Source organism: Melospiza melodia, chromosome 1 (assembly GCF_035770615.1).
Source record: "Melospiza melodia melodia isolate bMelMel2 chromosome 1, bMelMel2.pri, whole genome shotgun sequence".
In the NCBI taxonomy this organism is placed as follows: Eukaryota; Metazoa; Chordata; class Aves; order Passeriformes; family Passerellidae; genus Melospiza; species Melospiza melodia.
The window spans coordinates 169,938,503-169,962,841 of NC_086194.1; the positions used below are offsets into that span (position 1 = coordinate 169,938,503).

Below are 24,339 nucleotides of genomic sequence, written 5' to 3' on the forward strand. Positions count from 1 at the left end.
GCTCAGCTGTACAAGGCTGTGCAGAGACTCCACAGTGAAGTGCCCCCTTTCTTTTCAGGGATCAGAGCTGAGAAATTGTCATGAGCCTTTTTTTTTCCCTCAGAAGGGGAAGAACCCACAGCTTGTCCACCCTGCACAGCAGCAGGGCTGGGCTCAGAGCAGTCTGTGTAGGTCTGCAGTGAGGACATTGTTCTCCATCACCCCTGGGGCTGGCAGTCCCCAAAACCATGACAGGCCAGTGATGGTTTATGGTCTCCCCAAAGTGCCAGTGACAGAAAGGGCTTGCAAGACCCCAGGGAAGGCTTTGCAAATGCAGCAGGGATGCTCTTGGCACAGCAAAGTGCTTTGACACCACAGCCCAGCTTTTTTCCCTTGTTTTCCTAAAGATTTATGTGAGTAATCCAGGCAGTTCCAACCCAAATGATGCTGAGTAGAAGAGCCCTCCAGGAGATTTTGTTCCCTCCAGATTTGTGGGGGAAAAGCAGCCCCTGCCCTTGGGATTGTGGCACTGAGGGGCCCCTCCCTGTGCTTGGAAGGATGGAGGACAGAGAATCACTGGTGCAAAAATGGGCTGAGCTCTGCTCTCCACCCTGAAGGATGTGCCTGAGGGACACGGTGCCATCCAGAGGGACCTGGACAAGCTTGGGAAGTTGGCCGTGGAATCTCATGAGGTTCAACAAAGCCAAGTGCTGGTGCTGCACCTGGGTCAGGGCAATGTCTGTTATCCATCCAGGTACAAGAAAGACTTGGACCTCTTGAAGTGGGTCTAGAGGAGGGCTGTGAAAAAGATCAGAGGGCTGGAGCACCTCTGCTCTGGTAACAGCACAGAACATTTGGGGCTGTTCAGGCTGGAGATGAGAAGGCTCCAGCAAGACCTTTTCTGTACCTGAAAGGGGCACATAAAAAAAATGAGAACAGACTTTGTAGCAGGGTCTGTAGTGATGGTTCAAGGGGCAATGGCTTTAAACTGAAAGATGTCAATTTAGATTTGATATTAGAAAGAAGTTTTGTTACAGTGAGGGTGGTAAAACACCAGCACAGGTTGCTCAGACAGTTGTGGATGCCCCATTCTTGGAAACATTCAAGACCAGGTTGGGTGGGGCTCTGATCAACCTGGTTCAGTGGGGTCTGGACTAGATGACCTTTTAAGGTCCCTTCCCACCCAAACCCTTTTATGATTCAATGATCCATGGAGGCCTCTCTGCCACCTGCCTCTACCCAGCCTCCATGCAGGCATCCCATCCATGGCACCCCGGCTTTTAAAGCCCTTCCCAGTCTCCCATGCCAGGCTGGATCAAGGCTTGTGGAGGGGTTGGATGCTGGGGATCACCTCTCTTGGCTGTTCACAGCAGGACTGACCTCCATAAATCTCTTTGCATCCTGTTTTTCAGGAGGGGACAGTGACACCGGAGTAAACCATGAGACCAGGTGGTTTTTCACCCAAGCTGCCTCTCAAACCAAAGTGGTTTTCCAGGCCTGCTGACACTGCAATTCTGTGCTGGACAGTGTGGCTGAACCTCTCCATGGCCTCACAGGGGAGAGAGAGACCATGCCATCTCTCATGGCATCTCCTCTCACCTTCAGCAGGACAGGGAGGCCGGGACCAGCTCTGCCTCCCGACAGGAGGGCACAAAGGAAATGCTCCATCCCTCAGGGTGCATTCCCCATCCGGGGGCGATGGGGGAGGATGAGACCAGGCAAGCCCGGCCATGTGTGATGGGAGGAGGAGAATGGGGAGGGAAGGACGCTTGGATTCGTCCTGCTGGGCTGTCATCGCCCCCCTGGATTTATCACCCAGCGCTAATGAGAGGCAGCCGGCGCTGTGTGATGCGGACAAGCCCCGGCTCCGCTCGCAGGGTTTGCCACGTCCTGGCAGAGATGCTCCAGCTCAGCTCGTGTCCTCAGGAGCTCTCGGGCTGAGCCGGGGGGTGGTGGGGAATGTGAAGGGCAGCAAAAGCGAGACAGGCTCTGCTGGGGCAAGCACAGCCCTGAGCCAAGCTTTTCTTCTGGCAGCCGGCTCCACGCATTCACAGGGGGATTATCTTTTCTTTCTTCTGGTTTTTTTTTTTTTTCCCCCTCCTGAAGTGTCTTGTATGAGCCCTGGAGGGGAGAAGATTGTTTAAACCTGACGTGTCCCCTCTGGTCCTTCTCATTCTGCCAACCCCGCAAGGCTGCGGATGCTTCTCCACCTTCGCTCTCTGCTCCATCTGCCAGGAGCTGCGCATCCCACCCTCCACCGAGTCCACCCCCGGGCCCTCCTTGGGTGAAGGAAGAGGAAGCCGCCCACACCACCCCGAGGATCCCCCCATTGTCTTCCTCACTCGTGGGAAGCCCCAGTGACACCGCCAGGGCTGCAGGGAGGGGAGGAATCTCGGGCAGGATGCAGGGAAGGACCCGCAGCGCGGGTTTGGTTTGGCAGCCCCGCTCAGACAATAAAAGGTCAGGCTGCAGAGAAGATTGTTTTGTTGATTTTTTTTTTTTTTCAATTTCCCTGGCTTTTGTTCAAGGCTGTGTCCTTAAGGACGGGGATTCTCTACGCCGGTGGCAGGCTCAGAGCACGGGTGGGCGGCTGGGTCTTTGTCTGGCTGGGTTTTTAGTGTGCAAATGATTTTACTGGAGCACCAGCTGCGAGAGGAGGAGGAGGAGGCTGGGCTGGGTGTGTGATCAGGGAGAAGAGGTGAAACTCTGCACCAGGGTTCGGTTTGGTTCGATATCTGAAGTATCTTCTTTTTCACGCTGAAGTTTTAGAGGTTTTCAGGGGACCCAGAAGATCAGAAATTGAAGCACGTGCTATGGAGGAAGCTGCATATGTGGAATAAAATGAGGGCAAACAGCCCCAAGCAGAGCCTTGAGATGAGGCCACAGGAGAGCCTGTATGGAAATGGTCACGCAGGGTTTGAGAGTATGCTTCAATGGTCTCAGCAGATTAGCTGCTTCACCTTTTGATTTTGGGTAGGATTTGATGTTTTTGGGATGCTGCTGCTGCACCCTCCACTGAATCACCATCCCTAGAAGTGTTCAAAAGACACTGCGATGTGGCCCTTGGGGACATGGTTTAGTGGTGAACACAGTGGGGCTGGGTTAATGGTTGGAGTCAGTGATCTTGGAGGTTTTGTCCAAGATGAATAATTCTCTGATCCTATAATCACACCCAGCCTGATCCCTGCTGTCCCACAGCCCGAGGGTCGAGTACCACAGCACTCTGCTGTCACACACAGGGAGTTTTGCAGGGTCACTGTGGCTGTGCCTCTCCTGCAGCTCAGGGATGTGAGCTCAGGCCTCACCTGGTGTATCCTGCCAGGCTCCCCACAACCATCTCCTCTCCTTGGCCACTGTGCAAAGAGACACACAATGAACCCTCATGAGTTTAAAGGCTGCCATAATATCTGTCTTCTATCTGAGTTTCTACAAACTTGAGGACAAAGCAAGGAAACCGGTTTTTGGGTGTAGAACAGCTGCCTCAGGCTCAACCCAAGCAAGCCTGGAGCTCAGATCCTTGGAAGATGCAAAGGCCTTGATGCCTGGGCCAACACCTTCTCCTGGTCTCTGGTACCAGTGCTAAGGTGGTGCTGAGCTTGCTGAGCAGCAAAACTGCCTTTGTGGGCCAGACATGTCTAGGGGTGATGTCAGGCTGGTAATAACAACAGGGTGATTGTTAATAAAACCAGTCTGATCTAGAATCTGATTCATGAAAGCATAAATAGCAGAAATATAAAAAATGCCCATAGTGTGGTTTTCTGGAGCAGGGTCTTATTGTACCAGCTTGATGCCATTATTTTAGAACATAAGGTTGGCCCACAAACATAACTGTTTACTCAACATGCTTGTGAAATATTAGATTTGTACAGTATGGTGTTCCAGTGGGGAGGAAAGCACCACACATCAGTAGAGCACGTGTTAAATGAGCTAAGAGTTGGCTGGCTGACAGATATCAAAAATGGTGGTCAGTGGGCTATCAACAAGGCCTGGATCTGTTTCTTCAGTGGAAAATCCTTGGCCCAAAGCTGTGCAGCCTTTTCCTCCAGTGATCTGGAAATAAATGTGAAATTACTCCTGAAGAAGCTGTCAGAGGAGAAAAATGGGGTAGAAAATGGACAAACACCCACAGGGACTTGTCAATCGCTCTTGGTATGAAACTATTTCGCAGAATCATAGAAACATCAAGGTTGGAAAAGACTTCTAAGGGCATCAAGTCCAACCATTAACCCAGAACCACCATGTTCACCACTAAACTCTGCTCCCAAGTGCCACATCTACATAGCTTTTAAATACCTCCAGGGATGGTGACTCCTCAGCTTCCCTGGCTGGCCTCTTCCAGTGCTTGATCACCCTTTCTGGAAGGAAATTTTTTCCTGATATCCAATCAAAACCTCTCCAGGTACAATTTGAGGCCATTTCCTCTTGTCATTTGTAACTTGGGGGAATAAAACAACCCCACCTGGCTCCAATCTCCTCCTTTCCTCCAGGCCTCAGCTCCCTCAGCCATTCCTCATCAGATTTGTTCTCCAGACCCTCTCTCAGCTCCACCACCTGGACAGGACAGGACACACTTTGTAACACTTTGGAACCTGCATTTCCATGCAGATTTCTGTCCATCCAGCTGGAAAGGACCCCAGTGGTGGATTGAGGGATCCAAATGTGAGGGGCCCCAGCTCAGCCTCTTCAGGACATGATGGATCACAGCTGATGGAGACAGAGACATCTCATTGCGGGGCTTTGTGTGGTAAATCTGCATCTCGTGATAGAAACACCCTCAAGAGAAAACAGAAGATAGGTTGAGTAGGGAAGGGATTTAACTGCTTTAGATGAGTCTGGAATCCACATCTGAGGAGCTGTGGGTGGTTAAATCCTCTGACAAACTGTGGATGTCCCATCCCTGGAGGTGTTCAAGGCCAGGTTGGACTGGGCTTGGAGCAACCTGGGACAGTGAACATGTCCATGCCCATGGCAGAGGGTGGAACTGGATGATCTTTGAGACCCCTTGTAACTCAAATCATTCTGTGATTCCAGGATTCTATGAAACTGAGTACAATCACACCTTAGAGAGGATCCTGAGCTGTCTGTGGGGGGAGCAAGCAGTCTGGACATAATTCCCTCTGCAGCCAGGGACATTTTAACCATAACAGACGGAGCTGGAGGGGACAGGTGCACTGTCAGGAGAAGGCACATGCCCCAAGGGGAATATCTCTCCAAAATCTCCTTCAGTGACCTACTTTGCACCCTATGAGCTATAAGATATCCTTTTCTTCTCTGGAATCTTCATAGGACTACAGAATGATTCAGGCTGGAAGGAGGTCTCCTGCTCAAAGCAGGGCAGTTATGGGGGTCAGCCCAGTTCCTTATAGCTTTACCCTGAAATATTCCCAGAATAGAGAACAAATTGAGAAGCTGCAAAGAGAAGGAGCAGACTCCTCTTGCCAGGTGTGTCCCTTGGCTGCAGCTGGGGCAGTCACAGCCTCTCTGCCTTACCCAGCTGTGTTGTCTCACTCAACCTGGCAGATTTACAACGCAGACACAGCCACAAGACAGCATTTTGGCAGCTCCAGGTGAGTTTTCATGACAAGGCCTTTATCACAGCCCTTGTTTTGAGTGCTTTCACCCATCCATGAAAAGCGAGTGCCCTGAACTGGGCCCCCCAAACCCAGCCCGGCCGTCCTTGCCCGGCTGCCTGAGCACTGCAAAACAAGGCGGCCTTGTTTGCTTTAAAGATCAAAAGCTCATTTAAATGCATTGCTGCTCCCTGTCTCCACCTGATATCCAGACAAGATGCCCTGGCTCAGGTGAGTCAGTCAGCCGCAGTTATCTCTGCGAGGCGGAGGCAGCTCTTGCATCCTCGCTGTGCCAGCGCTGGGTGTCTCTAATCTCCTCCGCCCCCGGTGCTTGGACCGAGCCCAGCTTGGCCGTGGCACGTCCCTGGAGGCTGCCCTGGTGCTGTGGGAGAGCACAGTGGGTGCTGCCTCCCCTGCTCTGCTGTGAGCCCCAAGGGAGGTGTCGCAACAGGAGCCAGCACCTGCAGCCAGGGAAGGGCATTTTCATATTTTCATATTTTCTTATTTTCATATTTTCATTTTCACAGCCGCCGCTTCTGCACGGAGCTCCCCGGCTGCGTGCGGCACATTCAGCTCTCCGGTGGGATGAGGGAGAGGCTGGCAGTTGAGATTTTTCCTTTTTTTTTTTAAATTATTTTTTAAAGGATGAGCTGACTAAGCTCCAGGTGGCTCTTTGGCAGTCACGCTTTTCCCCTCAGCTGCTGACGCCGACAGCGAGTGACTCAGCCCTTTCTGAGCTCCCTGCAAGTCTCTTCTCCTGCCACTCAAATGTTCTTTCTCTCCCATGGTTAAAGCAAATTCTGCCCCGAGGTGCTGCCCGGCGAGTGGCTCAGACAGGGCAGCACAGCTCCTTGCTGTGGTGGGATTTGCAGGATTCCCTTTCTGGACCATGGGGGTTGTTCTGGGAGCCTGGGCAAAGAGTTTTTCCTTCCCCTCCTTGTTCTGTTTCCCAGGGAAAGCTCCCAGGGCAGAACCCACCCCTGGTGATCCGTGTTCCTGTACCTGTGCCAAGCACTGCCTAATTCCCCACTTGACTTTTCAGCTATATTTGTTGCAAACATTTTAATTTTCTTTCCAACCCAAGAGTTGCCCTACATTTTCATCCCTACCAGCATGGGAGTTTCCAGATACTGCAGTGCAAGCAGGGCAGCACCTCCCACCTTCCAGCTCTGTGTGCCCAGACCTGGGGTCTGCCAGGTCCTGAGGGCAGGCGAGACCTTTTCCCCTGCACAGATGATGGTTCAAGACTCCCTGGGCACAGAGGGAAGTGGGGAGACCCTTTCAGGCAGCAGGATGTCCTCCGGTGAAGGTGTTGTGAAAGGGCTGATCCCAGGCAGGTTGGTGGGATCTGTGCTGAGAGCTCTGCTGTGCCTGGGAAGAGCCAGTGTTGGCCATGGCAGCCAGCAGCAGTCCAAAATAATCAAAGGAAGGTTTCATCCTGGTTCAGAATGTACCAAGGCAGCCCTCAGAAAACATTTTTAATCTAGTTTTATGAGGCCGGTCTGTGGCTGGTCTGGATTTACTGAAGACCCTGCAACCTTTGCCCCCTTGCTCTGTAGACCAGGTTTGCTGAGGTGGGGTAGGAACATGGACAGAGAGAGCTGTGAGCCATGGCTCATCTCCCAAGGCTTTGGGGTCTCCAGGATGTGTCTGAGTGAGCTGAGAGTTCTGGGGGTCCCTCTGTGGTGGTGGAGCTCTTCCATGACAGTCTCAGATGAGTCCCCCCTGAATCTATGGTGCTGTCCCTCGACTTCTGATGACTGGAAAGGGAGTCAGGGAGGAACCCAAGCTGTGGACATCCACCTTGAAGTGTGTGTAGGGGAGATTTCACTGATTTTGTTGTTGGCCAGACTGAAAGCACTGCAATACTGCCTGTGATGGACCTTGCAGGTACCAGCATTCTCTGCTGAGAATTGTTTAAGGCACTGTGGACCGTGGCACCAGTTGGAAAGAGATCAGAGAATCATAGAATGGTTTGAGTTGGAAGGGATCTTAGAGATCATCCAGGTCTACCCCTGCCTCCACCATGGGCAGGGACACCTTCCGCCAGACCAGGCTGCTCCAAGCCCCATCCAACCCGGCCTTGAACACTTCCAGGGATGGGGCAGCCACAGCTTCTCTGGGCTGATCCCTGTGAGAGGCCAACTTAGCATTTCCAGAACCCCCAGTTTAATGGAATTTCATAGTACTCCTCATAGGGAGGGCAGGGACTTGAGCATGGAGTGGCAGCAGCCTGACACAGAGAGTTGGGATCTGGCCTGCAGAGGGGTGCACGTGTCTGGGTGACGGAGAGCAGGGAGGAATGCAGCAGGTAGGAACCAGCATGTACAGGCAGGAGCATGGGTGGGTGTTTCTCTAGCACACACATCGTGTTCAGCAGTCCCCCTGGCCCTCCTGCTTGAGAGGAGAGGCAGCAATTAGGCTGATTGAAGGCCCAGTTGCTTCTTGCACAAGGAGAAGGCAGTGCCCCTTGCAGCTGCGGTTCAAAGCCTGCAGGAGATAAGGATCTGCCGTGCCAAGCACTTGGGAAGCGCTGGGGGAATCCAAGGACAGCTCTGGCCATGCCACCCTGCTTCACCTCTATCTCTTCCCAGCTGGCATCTGGCTTAAAATCCTTCCTGAATCTAGAGCAGCACAAGGGGAGTTTCCTCCCGACTCTTCCATGCAACCCCCATGTAATTACTTGGGAGCTCTCACAACTTTGTGTCAGCTTTCCCTGCTTTACCATCCTGTTTGTGCAAGCTCCAACTCCTCAGCTGCCATGGAGACTCTGGTCTTTGCCTTCCTTGGTCATGGGGAGCAGAGTTAAAAACCTAACTGATATAATGGAATCAGGTGAGGTGTGTGTAGTGTCTCCTCTGGGTGTATTCCAGGGTGTCCAGTCAAGGTTAGACTCTACTGGATATAAAATCATGGAATGGTTTGGGTTGGGCCTTCAAGATCATAGAGTTCCAACTGCCCCACCATGGCCAGGGAAACCTTTCCCTAGATCAGGCTGTTCCAAACCCCATCCAAGCTGGCCTTAAAGGGATGGGGCAGCCACATCTCTGGGCAGCCTGTGCCAGGACCTCACCACCCTCACAGGCAAGAATTTCTTTTTCTAAACCCACTCCCTGTCAGCCTGAAGCCATTCCCTGGTGTCCTGTCACCCCAAGCCCTTGCAAATTCTCTCTCCAGTTCTCCTGTAGCACTGAAGGTTCTCTAAGGCCATCCTGAAGCCCTCTCTTCTCCAGCCAGAACAAACTCCCCCAAACACTTCCACCCTTGGCCAGAGTTCAGCTCTGCCTTAGCCTCCCACATCCTGATAATTCCCATTAGCAGCACCAGGCACACAGGGATGTACAAAACAGTGAACGCTTTTTATTTCGCTGCTGGAGTGTAACCACTGTAATTTCATAAAACTCAAAAAAACAACAAAAAAAAAGTGATTACCGAAGGCATACATTTTTTTTTCCTTTTTACACAAGACGTTAAGTAAACAGACAAGTTTCTTTTTAAAAAGGTTATAAAGTGTCAAGATCCTATACCTCATCTGCATATTCAAAGTGATGCCATCTGATACAAAAAGCATTGGGTACAATAATTTAGCTATGGCTCAGACCAAAAAAAAAAAAAAAACAACCAAAAAAACAAAACCAAAAAACCCAACAAAAAAAAAAAATCATCTGGGCTTAATCTACACACTGCTATGGTTGCCCAGGGGGTTAAAAAGGAAAATATGCAGTTCTTTGTTGCACAGAAAGGAACAGCAGGGAAGTGGAGAGTTCATTGGGAGATCAGAGTCTGAAGGGAAGCAGTGGAACGCCCCCTCCCCGGGAATGTCTGCGAGAGCCCGGCCCAGGCCTCCCCTCTGTGCCAAGAACCAGCCACATTTGTCTCCCACCAGACAGAATCCCATCCAAAGCCACCCGCCAAGCTGCACCTACCCAGCGTGCTGGCAGCAAAACAGATCCAAGACCTTGGAAACTGCATGGAAGTCACGAATCTCCCTGTGAGCTTTCCCACTGGGACTAATAAAAACCAAACAAACCCAATGAAAAAAAATAAAAAAGGAAACAACTCGTTCTATTGTGGGTAGAGCCAGACTCTGCTTTCTCGGGAAATCTGTTCCACATAAACCTCTGAAGCTCCCAGCCCAAGCACCAGTGTCAGCCTTACTGCAAGACCCATCAATTTGCAAATGCAGTCTTTACAAGTGTGTCACCAGAACTTTCTGAAATTAAGAGCTGGACATTGGTGATGGCCACATTTCCTTCCTTCCCACCATCCCACCCCCTCCACGTGCTCCATCTGACTGGAAAACAAACAACAGAAGGGATATTTGAGGGCATATGTGTGCTGTGTGCCACTGGTGAGAGGACACAGCTACCATTCCTGCTCAGATTTATTCCCTCACACGAGGCTCAGCCATGACTGACTCCTGGGTAAAGGCTGCAGGCTCTTGGTTGGATGGTTGGGGCACCTCTGCTTTGCCATCCCTTGGGTCTCCAAAGTTCTTGCACCAATTTGGAGCCTTATCCCTGCAAATTGTGGTGGCTTCCCATGGAAGGTGAGGGGGTGGATAGGGGTGAGAAATGATTAAAACCCAGTTTGAGCCTTTGCTTGTGGAGAAAAGGGCAGGATGAGGTGGCTGGTTTGTAGCCAAAGCCATGGGGGTGTCTGCTCCCTGTGACATCTGCCAGGACTCGACGGAAACAACCGGAGCAGTGACAGCGTTGGCAAATACATCAGATTTTTAAGGGTGTCCTTTCAGCATCTTGGTATTTGAGGTGAAATGAGGATTAGTGTACAAGGAGAGAACCCAACACCAGCCCAAACCATGAGCCCTTGTCTGATGTTGTCTACTGAGTTTCAACCATCCCCATTACCAAACTGTCTTAAGACTTTTGAGCTCTTTTTGAGATTTCTAACCCAAATCCCCCTTGGAAGACCTCTCAATTTCCCCAGCCTGTTGATTCTGTAACCTTCTCTAGGCTGAAACTTTGAGGAGCTGGTACCTCAGAGGAAGGAGCCCAAGTCCATATTAAAAAAAAAAAAAAAAATCCCAAATATTTGGCAGTCCAGCCCAGAGAAACTTTGAATTCAGCCCTTCATGCAAAACAGCAGCTCTTGGGCTGCCAAGGTATCCTTTCCATGGAAGCAGCACATTTTAGGGTTAAGGGGGAGATATCCATGGAAAAAAAAGAAAGGAAAAATATCTAGGACAATTAAATCAGCATGATTTGGTTTGTTGGGGGTTTGGTTTTTTTTCAGTGAATCATAAACTGAGGAGGATCAAGATGTCACTCTGCCAGCCAGATGCCCTCAGGATTTGGCCACATGGCCAGATCAATGACTGCTTTTATACCAGAAGCTCCCTAATTTTAAGGTGATTGGGTTGATGCTACATAAAGCAAAGCCTGTCCCCTTCATGTTCCACCCAGGCTGAGACCTAAGTGAAGTCTTGCTCAAGAGTGGCCAAAGGAGGCTGAATTCAAATCCCTCTGTCCCCAGCCTGAGTCCAGCTCAAAGGCATCGTGGCTGAATCCCAGGACCTCCTGCCCTGGGCAACGTTCCAGGTGATGCTGCCATGAGCATGAGTGAGGAAAACTCATCTTGCCAGGGCAGAAACGTCTCCAGGCCCATAAAGCAACAGTCCCCACAAGGAAGGGCATGGGACTGGGAGGTTTCCTGGCTAGCAGGGTCTGGGGCTGTCACCACCACAATGCCAAGCCACCTCCGATGTCCCTGGGGAAGGAGCAGCACCTCTTTTAGCAGCAGCAGGACAGACCCAAGCAGAAGGGGATGGTGACCCACCCAGCAGGGTGCTCTAATACAGTCAGGCCTTTTTATCAGCCCAATCCACTATTCCCAACCAACAGAGACCCTTCAGCCTTCTCCACGAGTCTTGGGAACCAACAGCCTGGGATAGAGCAGGACAACCTCAAGGCATTGAGGGTTGACCCAAAATGCTGGACAGGCCCAAGGTGTGTGGTGTGACAACTCCAGGGCCACATGTGGAGGGTCCCCAGCTCTCTCAGCACAATTTATCCCAAAGGATGACATTCCCTGCCCTGCAGTGGGGCTGGCCCCTGTCAGGACAGGTGAAGTGGTGCTGGAAACAGCTCCAAACACCTCAGCTGCTCACCCATGTGGTGGTACAAAGCAGGCCTCAGCCTCCTGCAGGTACTGAAGGTGTCTAACCAGCCTTCCTCACCACCTGTCCCAAGAGATGAACACTCTGAAGTGAATGTCTCTGGATATCTACATTTTGGAAGGCACACAAACCTTTGGAGAGACCCAACTCAGGGTCAACAGGACACTGAGGGCATCTCAAGCTGCTCAGCCTAAAACCCCAAGAGGTGGAAGGAAGATCAGCCCTCCTTGTCCCAACAACTGTGATCCTCTGCAGCTGAGGTGTGAGCAGCCCAAAGGACACCTGGAGCATCCCCTGGGCCACATGGATGTCCTGGTGGCAGTGGATGGCAGCCAGCTGTGACACAGTGCTGGGGGACCATGGGTCACCTCCTGGGCTCTACTGGGCAGTGACAGGAGAAAGAATGGCCAGAGGATGTGCGGAAGACAAACAGGGTATTTTTTAAAGGTTTTTTTTTTTCCTTTAATTAGCAAATTTCTTGTTATCCTCATTAAAAGAAAAAAACCCACCCCCACACCCCCTAGGTGCCCACTGCTCCAGCTGCTGCAAGCGTTCAAAGGCAGAAAGTTGAGAGATGTTTCATGTCCCAGCTCAGGGCAGCTCTGAGCCCACCCCAGCTGGGTGTGTGCCAGGTGACTCAGTACAGATATGGAAAAGGCAGGTGCAAAATTAGGTGATGTGCTCTTGCCAGGAACGCCCCAAATCCCCATGGAGAGCTGCAGCCCAGCCCCTTGGCCAGCAAATGCAGTGGTGGTGGAGGACGCGGATGTGCCTTGAGAGGCACACTGTGTCCCCAGGGCACTGCAGCCAGAATTGGGGTTTGTGCCACAGCTCAGGGGTGGGGACAGGACAGCAGAGAACCCACCACCCTGGGCACTGAATTTGGAAGCTGTAAATAAGAGCACCCCACACTTTGGGGGACCCAGTGCTGATCCAGCACCCCAGCAAAGCTGAGTGCCTCAAAGCCCTGCTGTGGTCCCCGAGGTTCTCAGCAGTTCTGCCTTCAGTGGAGCGAGTCCCCAGTGAGCCCCATCTGCAGCATCCTGGCTGGCACTGAGGCAACAGGGAGGTGGTGAGCTGATAGAGGGGCCAGGAGAAAGGGAATGGTGCTGGGGGGGTCTTAGCTCAGCCCTTCCCCTGGTCACAAGGGTTACTGAGCTAAGAGCCCCTGTCACCTCTCCCTGCTATCACCACCTTCCCCCCCGAGGCCACTGTGCTATCCCCACCTCCATCCCTGCTGCTGCAGCCCTTATTGATGGGGAAGAGGTGGGGAAAGGCTTTTCTGGGGGTGCTCTGGCCCTTCTGCACCCCATCCCTTCTCAGCTGGCAGAGCCCTGCCTGCACCACCCCAAACCAAGCACTCTTTGCCCACCCCTCTGAGTGCAATGGGAGGGGAAAGGGAGGAGGAGGAGGATGGTGATGAAGAACAGTCACATGAGCTCATTGTCTGCCAACACCAAGAGTCTAAGGGCAGTGCTGCCTTCCCTCCTTGGGGCTGCAGCTGGAGAGAGCAGACGTTTTTGGGATCCAGCAAGACGAGTGTGCTGTGAGTGCTGGAACACACTGGAGATGCTCCATGTCCCCAGCCCAGCCCTGGCAGAGGGGCAGCATTGGGGAGTGCAGGGCTGGGCCAGGAGGTGAGGGGTGGGATGTGTGCGAGTGCCTGGGGGTCTGTGCACGGATTTTGGCAAGAGGTCATTGAGGTTACATGATGCAGCATTTGTTCTTGTGGTTATGAGGGTCCTTAAATCGGAGTCTCTGCTTTGGTCGGTATTTTTCCAAGTACGTCAGCTGCTTGCTGTTGATGGCTCCTCTGCGCTTCCTGGGGGGACAGAGAAATGCCAGAACAGTCAGAGGTGTGGCATGAGATCCCTCCCACCCCAAACCACTCTTGTCAGGGTGCTGAGCACTCCTTCCTGGAGCAGAAAGGGATTTTGGAGGCTGAAGCCAGGTGCACCCTCCAGGGATTGAGATAGGCACTGAGCCCAGCAGCTTTCCTTGCTCATCCACCCTTTGAGTCCCAGGACATGGAGAGCTGGGGAGGAAATGTGGGGCAGAGATGAGGTGACTGCCACAAGCCCCTCAGGGATGCTCCACACCAATGTCTTGTTTTCCCACTCCCAAAGGAGAGAAAACCAACGCCAGTGTCACAAAACCCATTCCCTCAGAGAGGGGTTTCTGCCCTAACACCACACCACTGCTCCACTTACTGTCGGATGAACTGGATGGCATCTTCATACTTCATCCCACTCTCGATCAAGGCCAGCGCGACAAGGACGGGAGCTCTGAAAGGCAGAAGCAGTGGCTGTCACTCCCCAGTCACACAGCCCAGAGGCTGATATCCATCATCTAAAGTTCAATATCCATCATCTAAAGTTCAATATCCATCATTTAAAGTTCAAGGAGAAGTTCAGGTAGCAGATCCTCCCCATCAACACCTATTCCCACTAAGGTTTCACAAAACCCTGCTGAAAGAGGGACTGGGAAAAGGAAGGAGGAGTACTGGCATGGTTGTCCCTCTCTTGCCTTCATGGAGAGGTGGCAGCTGGGATAAAATCCTGCTCGGAGTGGGGCTGGGGAAGGGGAAGAGGAGAGCTGGCATGGTTTTCCCTCTCCTGCACTCATGAGGGGTGGCAGCTGAGGAGCTGGGCTCAGACTCACCGGCCCAAGCCGGCCACGCAGTGCACGGCCACGCAGCACCCGGGGTCCTCGCAGAACTTGGTCTTCAACAAGTTGAGCCAATCTTCCACAATCTTGCTGGGAGGAGGTGCTCCATCATCAAATGGCCAATCCTGCATGGTTGGGAAGAGAGAAACGTTGTCAAGTCTCTGGGGAAAACCTTTTAGGGGTTGGTTTTTACTTGGGGTGATGGTGTTTGGGGCATCAGCTGCAGGGAGGTAGAAGAGTGCCAGAACTGGGCTCACAGTGTAGCTCTGTAGGGACACAGGTGGTTTTGTGGCATCAGCTGGCAAACAGGAATTCCCTGGCTGCGCTGGCTCAGGGTTTGAAGCCACACAAATCTAGGTCTGGAGTCCTCTGGCCTCCTATGGACAGGTTCAGCCTACAGGAGCACCTGTAGGATCTGCAACATGGTTCCCATGACCTCCTGCTTCTGCAGACCAGGATGGCCACCCCATGCTCCATCCCCATCCAGATGAGCTCATTGAGCTTTGGGGTGATGCAGTTCCCATCCTCCCTCCTGCCAGCTCCTAATTCCAGAGTTTGGGATCACACTGTAGGGGATTTGAGCAAAGATGGCTTGAAGATGGTTGAAATCTCCAAGCTTGATGAGGTGCTGAAATTCAGCTTCCTGCAACACATGGAGGGGAAGACCAGAAGAATGGTCAGGGGACCACTCACACAGCCCTAGAGAGAGAGTCAGAGGAAGGGAGATCATTCCAAATGAGGGTATCTAAATATCATCCCTCAGGAAAGGCTACTAAGGGACAAAAAATAATCCCATCTCCTTCTGAGCTTCATCCTCAAATTGCAGGGGTTCAAAATTGGAGCATGGTGAGGAAGTTGGTCAAATGGATTCTGCATTTGATATCCCTCAGCCCTGGGCTCAGTTATGAGGGCTAAGTGTCCCAAAATGGGGATTTCTTTCCCAAAACAGATTTGTCAGGAGGAGCAAGGCCACTGGCTATGCAGCACTGGCAGAGAGAGACAGGAAGGGAAGCATCACTTGGAGAGGATGTGGCTTGGTGAGCCCTGAAGGGTGGGGGGTACTGGGCCCTAATCCCAGATGTTGAGGAGTGAGTCACTAAGCTGCTGTGCTGAAGTCACCCTTAGTGTGAGAAGGCAAAATAAGCTGCTTCACTTCAGTGTTTGAACAGGTGGTGAGATTTCTGTTGGGATCTGATGGCAAAGGAGCACGCTGGGCTTCAGGGTATTTGCAGTGTTTGAGCCAGCCCTGTCCTGCAAGGCCATCTCCTCCTGCAGGGCCATGTCCTCCCTGCAGCCATGAGTGCAGGTCAGGGGCTCACACCAGGGATGACACAGCACCCTACAGAATCATCCCCTGATGGAATGGTTTGGGATGGAAGGCACCTTCAAATATCATCTGGTCCAACCCTCTGCCCTGGCAGGGACACCTTCCACCATTCCAGGGTGCTGCAACCTGGCCATGAACACTTCCAGAGACGGGGCAGCCTCAGCTTCTCTGCGCAACCTGTGCCAGTGTCTCACCACTCTCATGATAAAAACCTTTTTCCTTATGTCTCCTCTAAATCTGCTCTCTGCCAGTTTAAAGACATTCTCCCTTGATCTATCACTACATGCCTGTGTAAATGGTCCAGCTCTCCTGCAGCCCCTTTAGGGACTGGAAGGGGCTTTAAGGTCTCCCCAGAGCCTTCACTTCTCCATACACAGACCTATATATGGTCTATATACAGAAGCATAGAATTGTTTATGTTGGAAAATCCCTCTAGGATCATCAAGTTCAAGTGTTATCCCAGCACTGGCAAGGCCACCACTCCAAGTGCCACATCTACAGCTCTTCTAAACCCCTCCGGGATGGTGACTCCACAATTTCCCTGGGCAGGCTGGTTCAGTGCTTGACAACCCTTTCAGTGAAGAAATTTTTCCTAATATCCAATCTAAACTTGTCCTGGAGCAACTGAAGATCATTCCCTCCTGTCCTCTTGCTTATTATCTGTGAGAAGAGACCAACTCCTGCCCTTTCAGGAAGTTGTAGAGAGGAAAGGTCTTCCCCAAGTCTGCTTTTCTTCAGGCTAAACACCCTCAGCTGCTCCTCATCAGACTTGTGCACCAAGATATATTTATATGCCAGATCTATCTATGAGGATACAGATAAATAAATGAGGATACAGATAAAAATATACCAAACTGTGTATATCAAATAAAAATATATACCATGATATCTCAAAAATATACAGAGATTTGATATAATTATAGAGATATTTCTGTACCTGCAGAGATACATCTATCTATAGAAAACCAGGTTATAGATATCTCTTGATTTGCCTTATATAGTTTCTATATGGTTATAGAACATTGATATAGAAGCTATTTAGTTTCTATACAGTATCTTGTATAGTTTCTCTAACTCTCTATATAAAATTCATCCTAGATATGTATCTCTCCACATAAGAGAGATATAAGAGATGTAAAGAGGTATGTATATCCTAGATATAGAAACTCAGACTAGAGGCTCCAGTTAGAAATGGGGTAAACTGCAGAATTTGGTGTGTAAGTGAGCAGCTATGATCTACAACACACAGATTCTATATATGCAGGATACAGTGATCTTTCCAAGATATATCCAGTAGAGACACAGATTGCATCTCTATCTAGACATCTGCATCGGGAGGATCTGTATCTAGAGAGCCATGGGATTATCCACCCATATCCCTGAGGATCTAAGAGCCTCCTCTCTCTAGGATATACATTATACAGACAGAGCTATATTAAGAGGTCCTACACACAGAGGACCACCCCAGGAGACACAAGGCCTTTCCAAACCCTTCCCTAAATAATAAGCAGAGCCTCACTTCCCAGCTGGAGCTGAACTCCCTGGCAGGGCTATCACATCTGACATCATCTCCAATTACCTATCAGCCAAGATACAGCCCAGGCAGCTGCATGCTCTGCCTTTCCCAGCTTGCTGCCTGCTCCCTTTCATCCCCCCCAGCTGCACCAGCCAGCTGCTGGAAGAGCTCACAGAACCCTCCAGGATAAGATAACGCTGGGGGGGGGAATGGGAACCACGTGCATCTTCCTTGTGGGATCAGGAGCTCTCATCCCTGGATGCTGCAGAGCCTGAGCAACAGGCAGGGAGGCAGCTGCCGACTCAGGCAGTGAGTCACAGTTTCGGCTGCGTGGGCAGCACGGCTCTTTTTAAAGCACCAGCCTCAGCTCAGCTCAGCTGGGCTTCCAGCTCTGCTCCTGCCTCAGTGTGATGCTGTGCTGGGCTGCCAGGGTGTTTAACAGCCCCAAGGGATGGGATTATTAAGGGTGGTGTTGGGGCAGCCCCCCTGTGCACATCCTGCTGCCCACCTACCATGACAGTGATGCCGTCCTTCTCCAGGGGGGTCTTGTCATAGGTCACTTCACACACTCGCACGACCGTGGTGGCACCGTACTTCTTCAGGTCCTGGGCAGGGAAGGAGAAGGAGAGGCCTGAACAGACCCTGCCAGATGCACCCCAGCTATCCCCAACACATCCAAGCCCTGCTATGACCATGTGGAGCAGTATGGACCCTTAAACAGTGTTGTGCCCCTTCTCTGAACCCTTGACTCATGGTCCATCCCTGGCAGGCACAAGGAATCACGAAATCCCAGGACACTGAAGCCACGTGGCCCTGTAGGATTTTTAACCAGCATCTTCATGACTCCTCAGTCACGAGTACCAATGGGCCATTTATTTTTAAGCCCTGCCAGCCTCATCAGCAGGGATTTTATACCTCAGGCAAAGAAACATCCCTGACATGGGTGCCAGTCCTCTGAAGGAGAAACTGTTTGTGCCTGCTGAGGTCACACTCCTGGAGCAGAAATGCATGGAGGCAGCAGTGGGGGAGTTTGAGCATGCCCCACCAGCAGAGCTCAGCATCTCACAGATGGCTCAGGGGCTCCTTCTCCACCTCGCTGCTGTATCCCATCATCACTCCAACCCGCTGCAGGCTCAGGCGTGGGCCTTGGGATGCTTCCAGCGTGGCTCAGCGCCTGGCGCGAGGATTGCCCCCGGATTACGCGCCCGGTGCGTCGGCCTCGCCAGGAACCATGAGATCATCCCCAGTGATCCACCTCCTTTGTTCCCCATGGCTGCTCACCAGACCGTGGTGAGCCCCACACGCTCAGCAGCCTGGCCAAAAGTCTAAGAGACTGGAGGAAAGGGGAATTTTTCTCTCTTCTCACTGGTGTGGTCCCCATCGCTCTCTGCAGCGAGTAGGGGTGGCTGTCCCCAAATCACAGCCACCTTCCTGTCACCCTGAGGCAGTGGCACTCACACAGCTGCTACTAGTGCTGGCTCTTCAACACCAAGCTCTCCAGCACTACCCAACACACTCTAGGCACTACAGCTTTTGGGATCAAAAGCCATTATTGAGGTGCTGGGAGGGACAGAGCAGGTTTTGTGCACCCATGTGCATCACTCCAAAACCCTGTGACATGATGTGCTGGTGGATCAGGCAGGGGATGCAATGGGGATGGGGAAACTCTACTCCATCTCTACTGTGCCCAAACATCACACTTGGGTTCCTGAAAAACATCCCATCCCAAAAAGCTGGCAAGGATTGGACCCACTGCCCCAGGATGCCACCAGGGGCTGTGGTACTAAAGGGGATGTGCTGCCCTCTCATCCACATCATCTTTTAGCCCCAAAAGATGCAACTAGACCCTGGTGCCCACCTTCCAGTCTCCCCTCCTTACCTCCAAAAAGGTGCTGAGCGTGGCATTGGTGGGGTTGTGGGTGATGAGGAACCTCATGTTTTTGTAGCAGACCTCCACGGGTGCAGGGCGGTTCATCCGGGCCATGGTGGGGACAGTGGGAAGGTGAGGTGGTGCTGACAGTGGCAGGGGGAAAACCCAAAGAAAGAGTGGTGTGGAGGGGCAAAAAAAAACCAAACAAAAACCCCACGACCCCTCTGCGCTTCAAAAATAAAAATAAAACAGGATCAAGAACTCAATATACAGACGTTGTGCAAATAATCCCAACTCCTGGGAGCGCACCGGCTTCCTTGACACACCACAAGCCTCCCAGGGGGAAAAAAAAAAGCCAGATTGGGGGGGGGAAATAATATTAATGAAATAATAATAATAATAATAATTAAAAAAAAAAAATCCCTTTGCTGTAGTGTTGGCGTCCTCTGCGTGTGTGCGACGGCGAGCGGCTGCCGCCTCCGGTGCCGTGCGCTCCCGGGCGCTCTAGAAAGGCCTCTGCATATGGGGGGTGCTGGGTGGTGGCGGGAGGGTGGCCCCCGTCACGTTACCCCATCGGGGTATGTGGAGTACTTGGGGGCGGCACGGGGGGCCGGGAGCCTACGGGGCGGCGTCGGCGGCGTCGGGCAGCGGAGCCTCGCTGGGGAGATCCATGCACGGGAGCCTTGAATGGTTGAGTCCGAGGGTCGGGGTGCTGGGCGGGACGAGGAGAGGTGGCCGGGGGCTGCTGCTTCACAGGGCGGGCTGCAGGGGGTTGTGGGGATCACAGCTGCTCCTCAGCACCTCCATAAATCCCAGTGCAGAGCGAGGCTGCGGGGGAGAGAAAGGGAAATGTGATGGTGAGAGCGTGCTCCTCCCCAAGGAAGCCCCTGGCTGGTGTGGGTACTCCTGAAGGCACCATCACTTTCTACATCCCCTGCGAGCATCCCTGACCATTCTCATCTTAACAGGAGATCACAAATTAGAAAGTGGGGTGGTATTTAAAGCTAAAGCTGAAATATTATCTGGAGAGCTGGAATGGCACTGGAAAGCCAGAGAGGGTAACTCACATTTCACCTGCAGAACAGAAAGCACATGACAGGGAAGGCCTTGCTCGCCTATACCACCCAACATCTGCACCTGCTGGTGGATTTAAGCACCCAATTCATGCCAGCTGACCCCCCTGACACCCCTCCAGACCCCCCCCCAGACCTCACCTTTGTGTCCCCAAAAAGCACGTTGAGTATCTCCACCCCAAATGCACGCTGTGCCCGAACCCAGCTGCCGCTGCCGCTAATCGGCCACATGCTCCTGGCACTGGGCTCATGTCCACTAAATGCACCTCTAATGCTCTTAGGAGAATTAAGCTGCCTGCAAATGAGCTATCTTGGGGAGGGGGGGCCAAGGAGGGGGTTGTGTGTGTGTGGTTTTGCCAGGGTAGGTGATGGATGTGTCTCCCTGCCTGCTCATCCACATTCCCACACCGCCGGCACACTGCTCCCAGTAACGGAGCCCGGCCCCTCCACCCATGGCATCTTTGCTTTCAAGGATGGCAGTGGGAAGGATTAAGAAAGAAAATCAACTCCCACTGTGTAAATACTCAAATCCATGAGATGATGGGCCCAGCAGGGAGGCAAGGGCTCTGCCAGCCCCACTCAGTGCTGAGGGAAACCCAGCCAGAGCCTCCCCAGGTTGTTCCCCACTGGACTCTTGTTTTGAAGCTGGTCCTTCCCCAGGTCAGCAGCTGCTTAGTGCTGGGTAGCCAGAGCCTCAAAATAGACTATAAGCACATAAGTAACACGAGCCAGGCCAGCAGGCACCCCCTTGGCTCTCCTCACAGCAGCCAGAAACTTTCCCCTCTGGATTGTCTCACTCTTATGCAAGGAGGCAAGGTGGGAGCAGGGAGATGAGCTGAGCCCTGACCAGCTCATGACAGCACCTGGCTGCTGACAACGGGTTTGTCCAGGCCTGAGCATCATTTACAACGTGTTTAACGCTTCCTGCTTCTCCAGTGGTAGCCAGGAATGAAAAAGTTAAATAGCAACAGGAAAATGCCAGGTGAGGTGTCAGGGGAAGCAGAGCTGCTCTGCTGAATGTGCCCAGTTTGGCTGCTAAAATCACAGACTCTTCCCAACAACCATGTTCCATCACACCTGACTATTTTTTTTTGCCTGTAAAGAAGGGGATAATGCTATCTCAGAGTCCTGCAAGGATGTTCTGGAAAGTTCAAACCCTACCTGGGCTGCAGGGGATGAGTGGGACATTCAGGGGGGATGACTTTCCAGTCCCCATTGAGAAATCAGAGTTTAGAGGCTGATGGAGGCTGGGAGCTTGGCTGAGGCATGGGAGTGAGGTGAGAGCTGCCTCTCTGCAGCAATTTAGGTGTGATTCAGAGCAGCTCAGCCCACAGATGATGCTGAACCCCCCAGGGTAGCTGATCCTCCCCACCTGGACCACAGCAGCTGGAATTTTTGCTCAAAGCTTACAATGATCCTGCAAGATGGGCTGGGAAACCTGCTTCCCCCACAGTGTTCACTATGTTTTTTTTGGTGATGATCCCACCTATCACTTTGTCTGTGGGGTCTGCTTCCTCCCAAAACAATCTCACCATGGCTGAGTAAGAGCCAATTTGTTATTTCTGGAGGATAATACTGGGGTGGTTTTGGCTCCTACATATCCCAGCTGCCAATCTGTTGGCCAGCACAACCACAAAAAGGGACGGGAGGTGGGAGAGATGGGCAGCCACAGTTGCCTGCTCAAAGGGAAGAGCTGATGCAAAGTAGGAATTGCCCCAAACCATCAGCTTGAAAGCCCAGTGAAACAAAGGACTTGAGGATATTTTGCTTTTACTTTTCATGCTTTTGCTCTTCGGGCTTCCAGTGTGTTTAATGCCATCTGTCCTAATGATTTGATCTGATCCTGATGATCAATCTGATTTGACACACCAGCACCAGAGGTGCACAAGGGAAAGCATAAAAAAAAAAGACTTTTCTCCCTCCAAACAACCTCATACCTCGTTTTAACCGGCTGCCAGGGACATCAATACAAACTGTGCCCATGTTTACCCATGTCCTGGATTAAATCCCACCTGCTGAGCAGCCCCGTGGGGCTGGGAGCTGCTGCCAGCACCAATGCCAGCGCTGCCCCCTGTCATCATCCAGCACACAGTTTATGCTCCATCGGTGCTCTGGATCCTGGACAATTTTTTTTTTGGCTTGGGCGTGCTCGCTGCCAGTAAGGGAGGCTCAGTGGGAACCGCCTGCCTACGAGAACAGCGAGTGCTCCTTTCCCACAAGGTCTCCTCTCTCCAGTGGAAGCGTTTCAAGTATTTTGGCAATCACACATCCCAGCAATTCAGTCCTGAAGCCCATAAATCCCTAATGGGTATTCAATCACAAATCATCCCCGGCGGTTCAGGCTGAGATGCTGATCTCCATATTAAGCGTGGCAGAACAATGTGGAAAAGGGAATTTCAGCTAATATTAATAACCTGCCAAGTGGAATATAAATCCTTCTCATTTGAGCGCTCCGGGGGATGGAGAGGAAGCATGTGAGGACACAGTGAACAAGCCCTGGATGAGGATGCTCAGCAATGCAGCAATGGCCTGTCAGGCTCAAACCCATTTTGGGGAACCTCGATGAAAGGAGGTTGTAGCCAGGTGGGGGTTGGTCTCTTCTCCCACGTAACAAAGGACAGGACAAGATGAAACAGCCTCAAATTGTGCAGGGGAGGCTTAGATTGGGTATAAGGAAAAAATTCATCACTAAAAGGATGCTCAGACATTGGAGCAGGCTGCCCAAGGAAGTGGTGGAATCAGTATCCCTGGAAGTGTTCAAGAGGCACGGCTGTGGCACATGGTTTAGTGGTACACCTGGCGGTGTTAACAACTGATCTCAGAGATCTTTTCCAACTTTAATGATTCTGTGGATTTATTTTCACCCTGAGTGTGGAAATTTCTGCTTCTTACACAAGAATTTTGCAGCCAAGAGCCCACTAAGGATCCAGTATGAACACACACCAGTGTGGCAAGACAGCAGTGAAGGATGCTGCTCTTGGGGATGGGGACCACTGAGCCATCATCTCCTTGTCTTACACCCCCACAGTTGAGGGGATCACAGGGCTCTCTGAAATACTCCTTTGCAGGGTGGCAAGACCATTACAAACATCTTGGCCTCATCCCAGATGTCCAGGGACTGAGCCTGCAACAAAGGAATGAGGCTGATCTTCCTCATGGCAACTTGATGGAAAATAAAGGTCAGATCTTCTTCACTCAGTGACTGGGAGAGCTCAGTTGGAGCAGTGAGCAGCTGCCTGACCCGATGGCTGTGCTGCTGGTACCCGGCTAGCGGGACACAGATGGTGGAGTCAGGTTTTCCTAAACACAGCACATCCCCAAGAGAAGGAAAAGGAAGCTGTGCAGAGCCAAAGTGTCGCTCCACATGAGCCTTAGCAGCGGGACTCGGAACAAAGGCTCTCACTCACCCAAACAATGTGTATCTCACCCGTGCATAAATATAGATCTCAGAGTGAGCACATCTCCTGTTCAAAGTTCATCTTCAGAGAAATCCAACAAAACACTCAGCTGTGTCACACCTTCTTGACCTCTCTCCTGCTTTCAGCTCACGTAGCAAGACACCGACCAGCCCTTTCCCCTTTAGGCTGATGAAGTCTTCCTCTCCCTGCTCCCAACAAGCACTTCCATCATCCTGAGAAATGAATCCAAGTTTCTGAGTATTTCCAGTTATCACCCTGCAGAAGTTTCTGCACACATCCGTTGCCACTGACATGACTGACCATGGGGAGGAGGTCTCTGAGGTTCAGCTGCACACGTAAAATTTGTACCAACAGTACCACCACTGTCACCATTGCCACCAGCATGAGCAGCACCAGCAGCATCACCACTGTCACCATTGCCACCAGTGTCACCACTGCCACCACCATCACTGCAATCAGAATCAGCAGCACCACCACTGTCACCATTGCCACCACAACCACCACAATCACCACTGCCATGAGCAGCACCGCCACTGCCACCAGTGTCACCACTATCAGTAGGAGGAACACCACTGCCACCAGCATGACCAGCACCACTGCCACCAACACCACCACTGCCACCAGCATCAGCACTACCAGCACCAACACTGCCACCATTCCAAGCATTGCCACCAGTGTGACCACTGCCACCATTGCCATCACTGCCAGGGAGAACAGGTCCCAGGACACAGAGAGCCACAGAGCTGTCCCCAGCCTGTGACTGCAGCTGGGACACAGCCAGT

General features: G+C 51.9%; 1 protein-coding gene across 3 annotated transcripts in view; it reads right to left on the reverse strand.

Moving 5' to 3' along the window:
* Positions 1–8,887: 8,887 nt before the first annotated feature.
* PTP4A3 (protein tyrosine phosphatase 4A3) overlaps positions 8,888–24,339 on the reverse strand; it is a 41,700-nt gene continuing 26,248 nt past the window's right edge. For all 3 annotated transcript variants that reach the window (XM_063174871.1, XM_063174876.1, XM_063174862.1), the window contains exons 2-6: positions 19,075–19,893; positions 17,708–17,800; positions 14,347–14,477; positions 13,896–13,970; positions 8,888–13,507 (exon numbers count right to left, since the gene is read on the reverse strand). In XM_063174871.1, the coding sequence (XP_063030941.1) occupies positions 13,390–13,507; positions 13,896–13,970; positions 14,347–14,477; positions 17,708–17,800; positions 19,075–19,179 (522 nt within the window). In that variant the 5' untranslated portion in view covers positions 19,180–19,893 and the 3' untranslated portion in view covers positions 8,888–13,389. The remainder of the gene's footprint in view (positions 13,508–13,895; positions 13,971–14,346; positions 14,478–17,707; positions 17,801–19,074; positions 19,894–24,339) is intronic.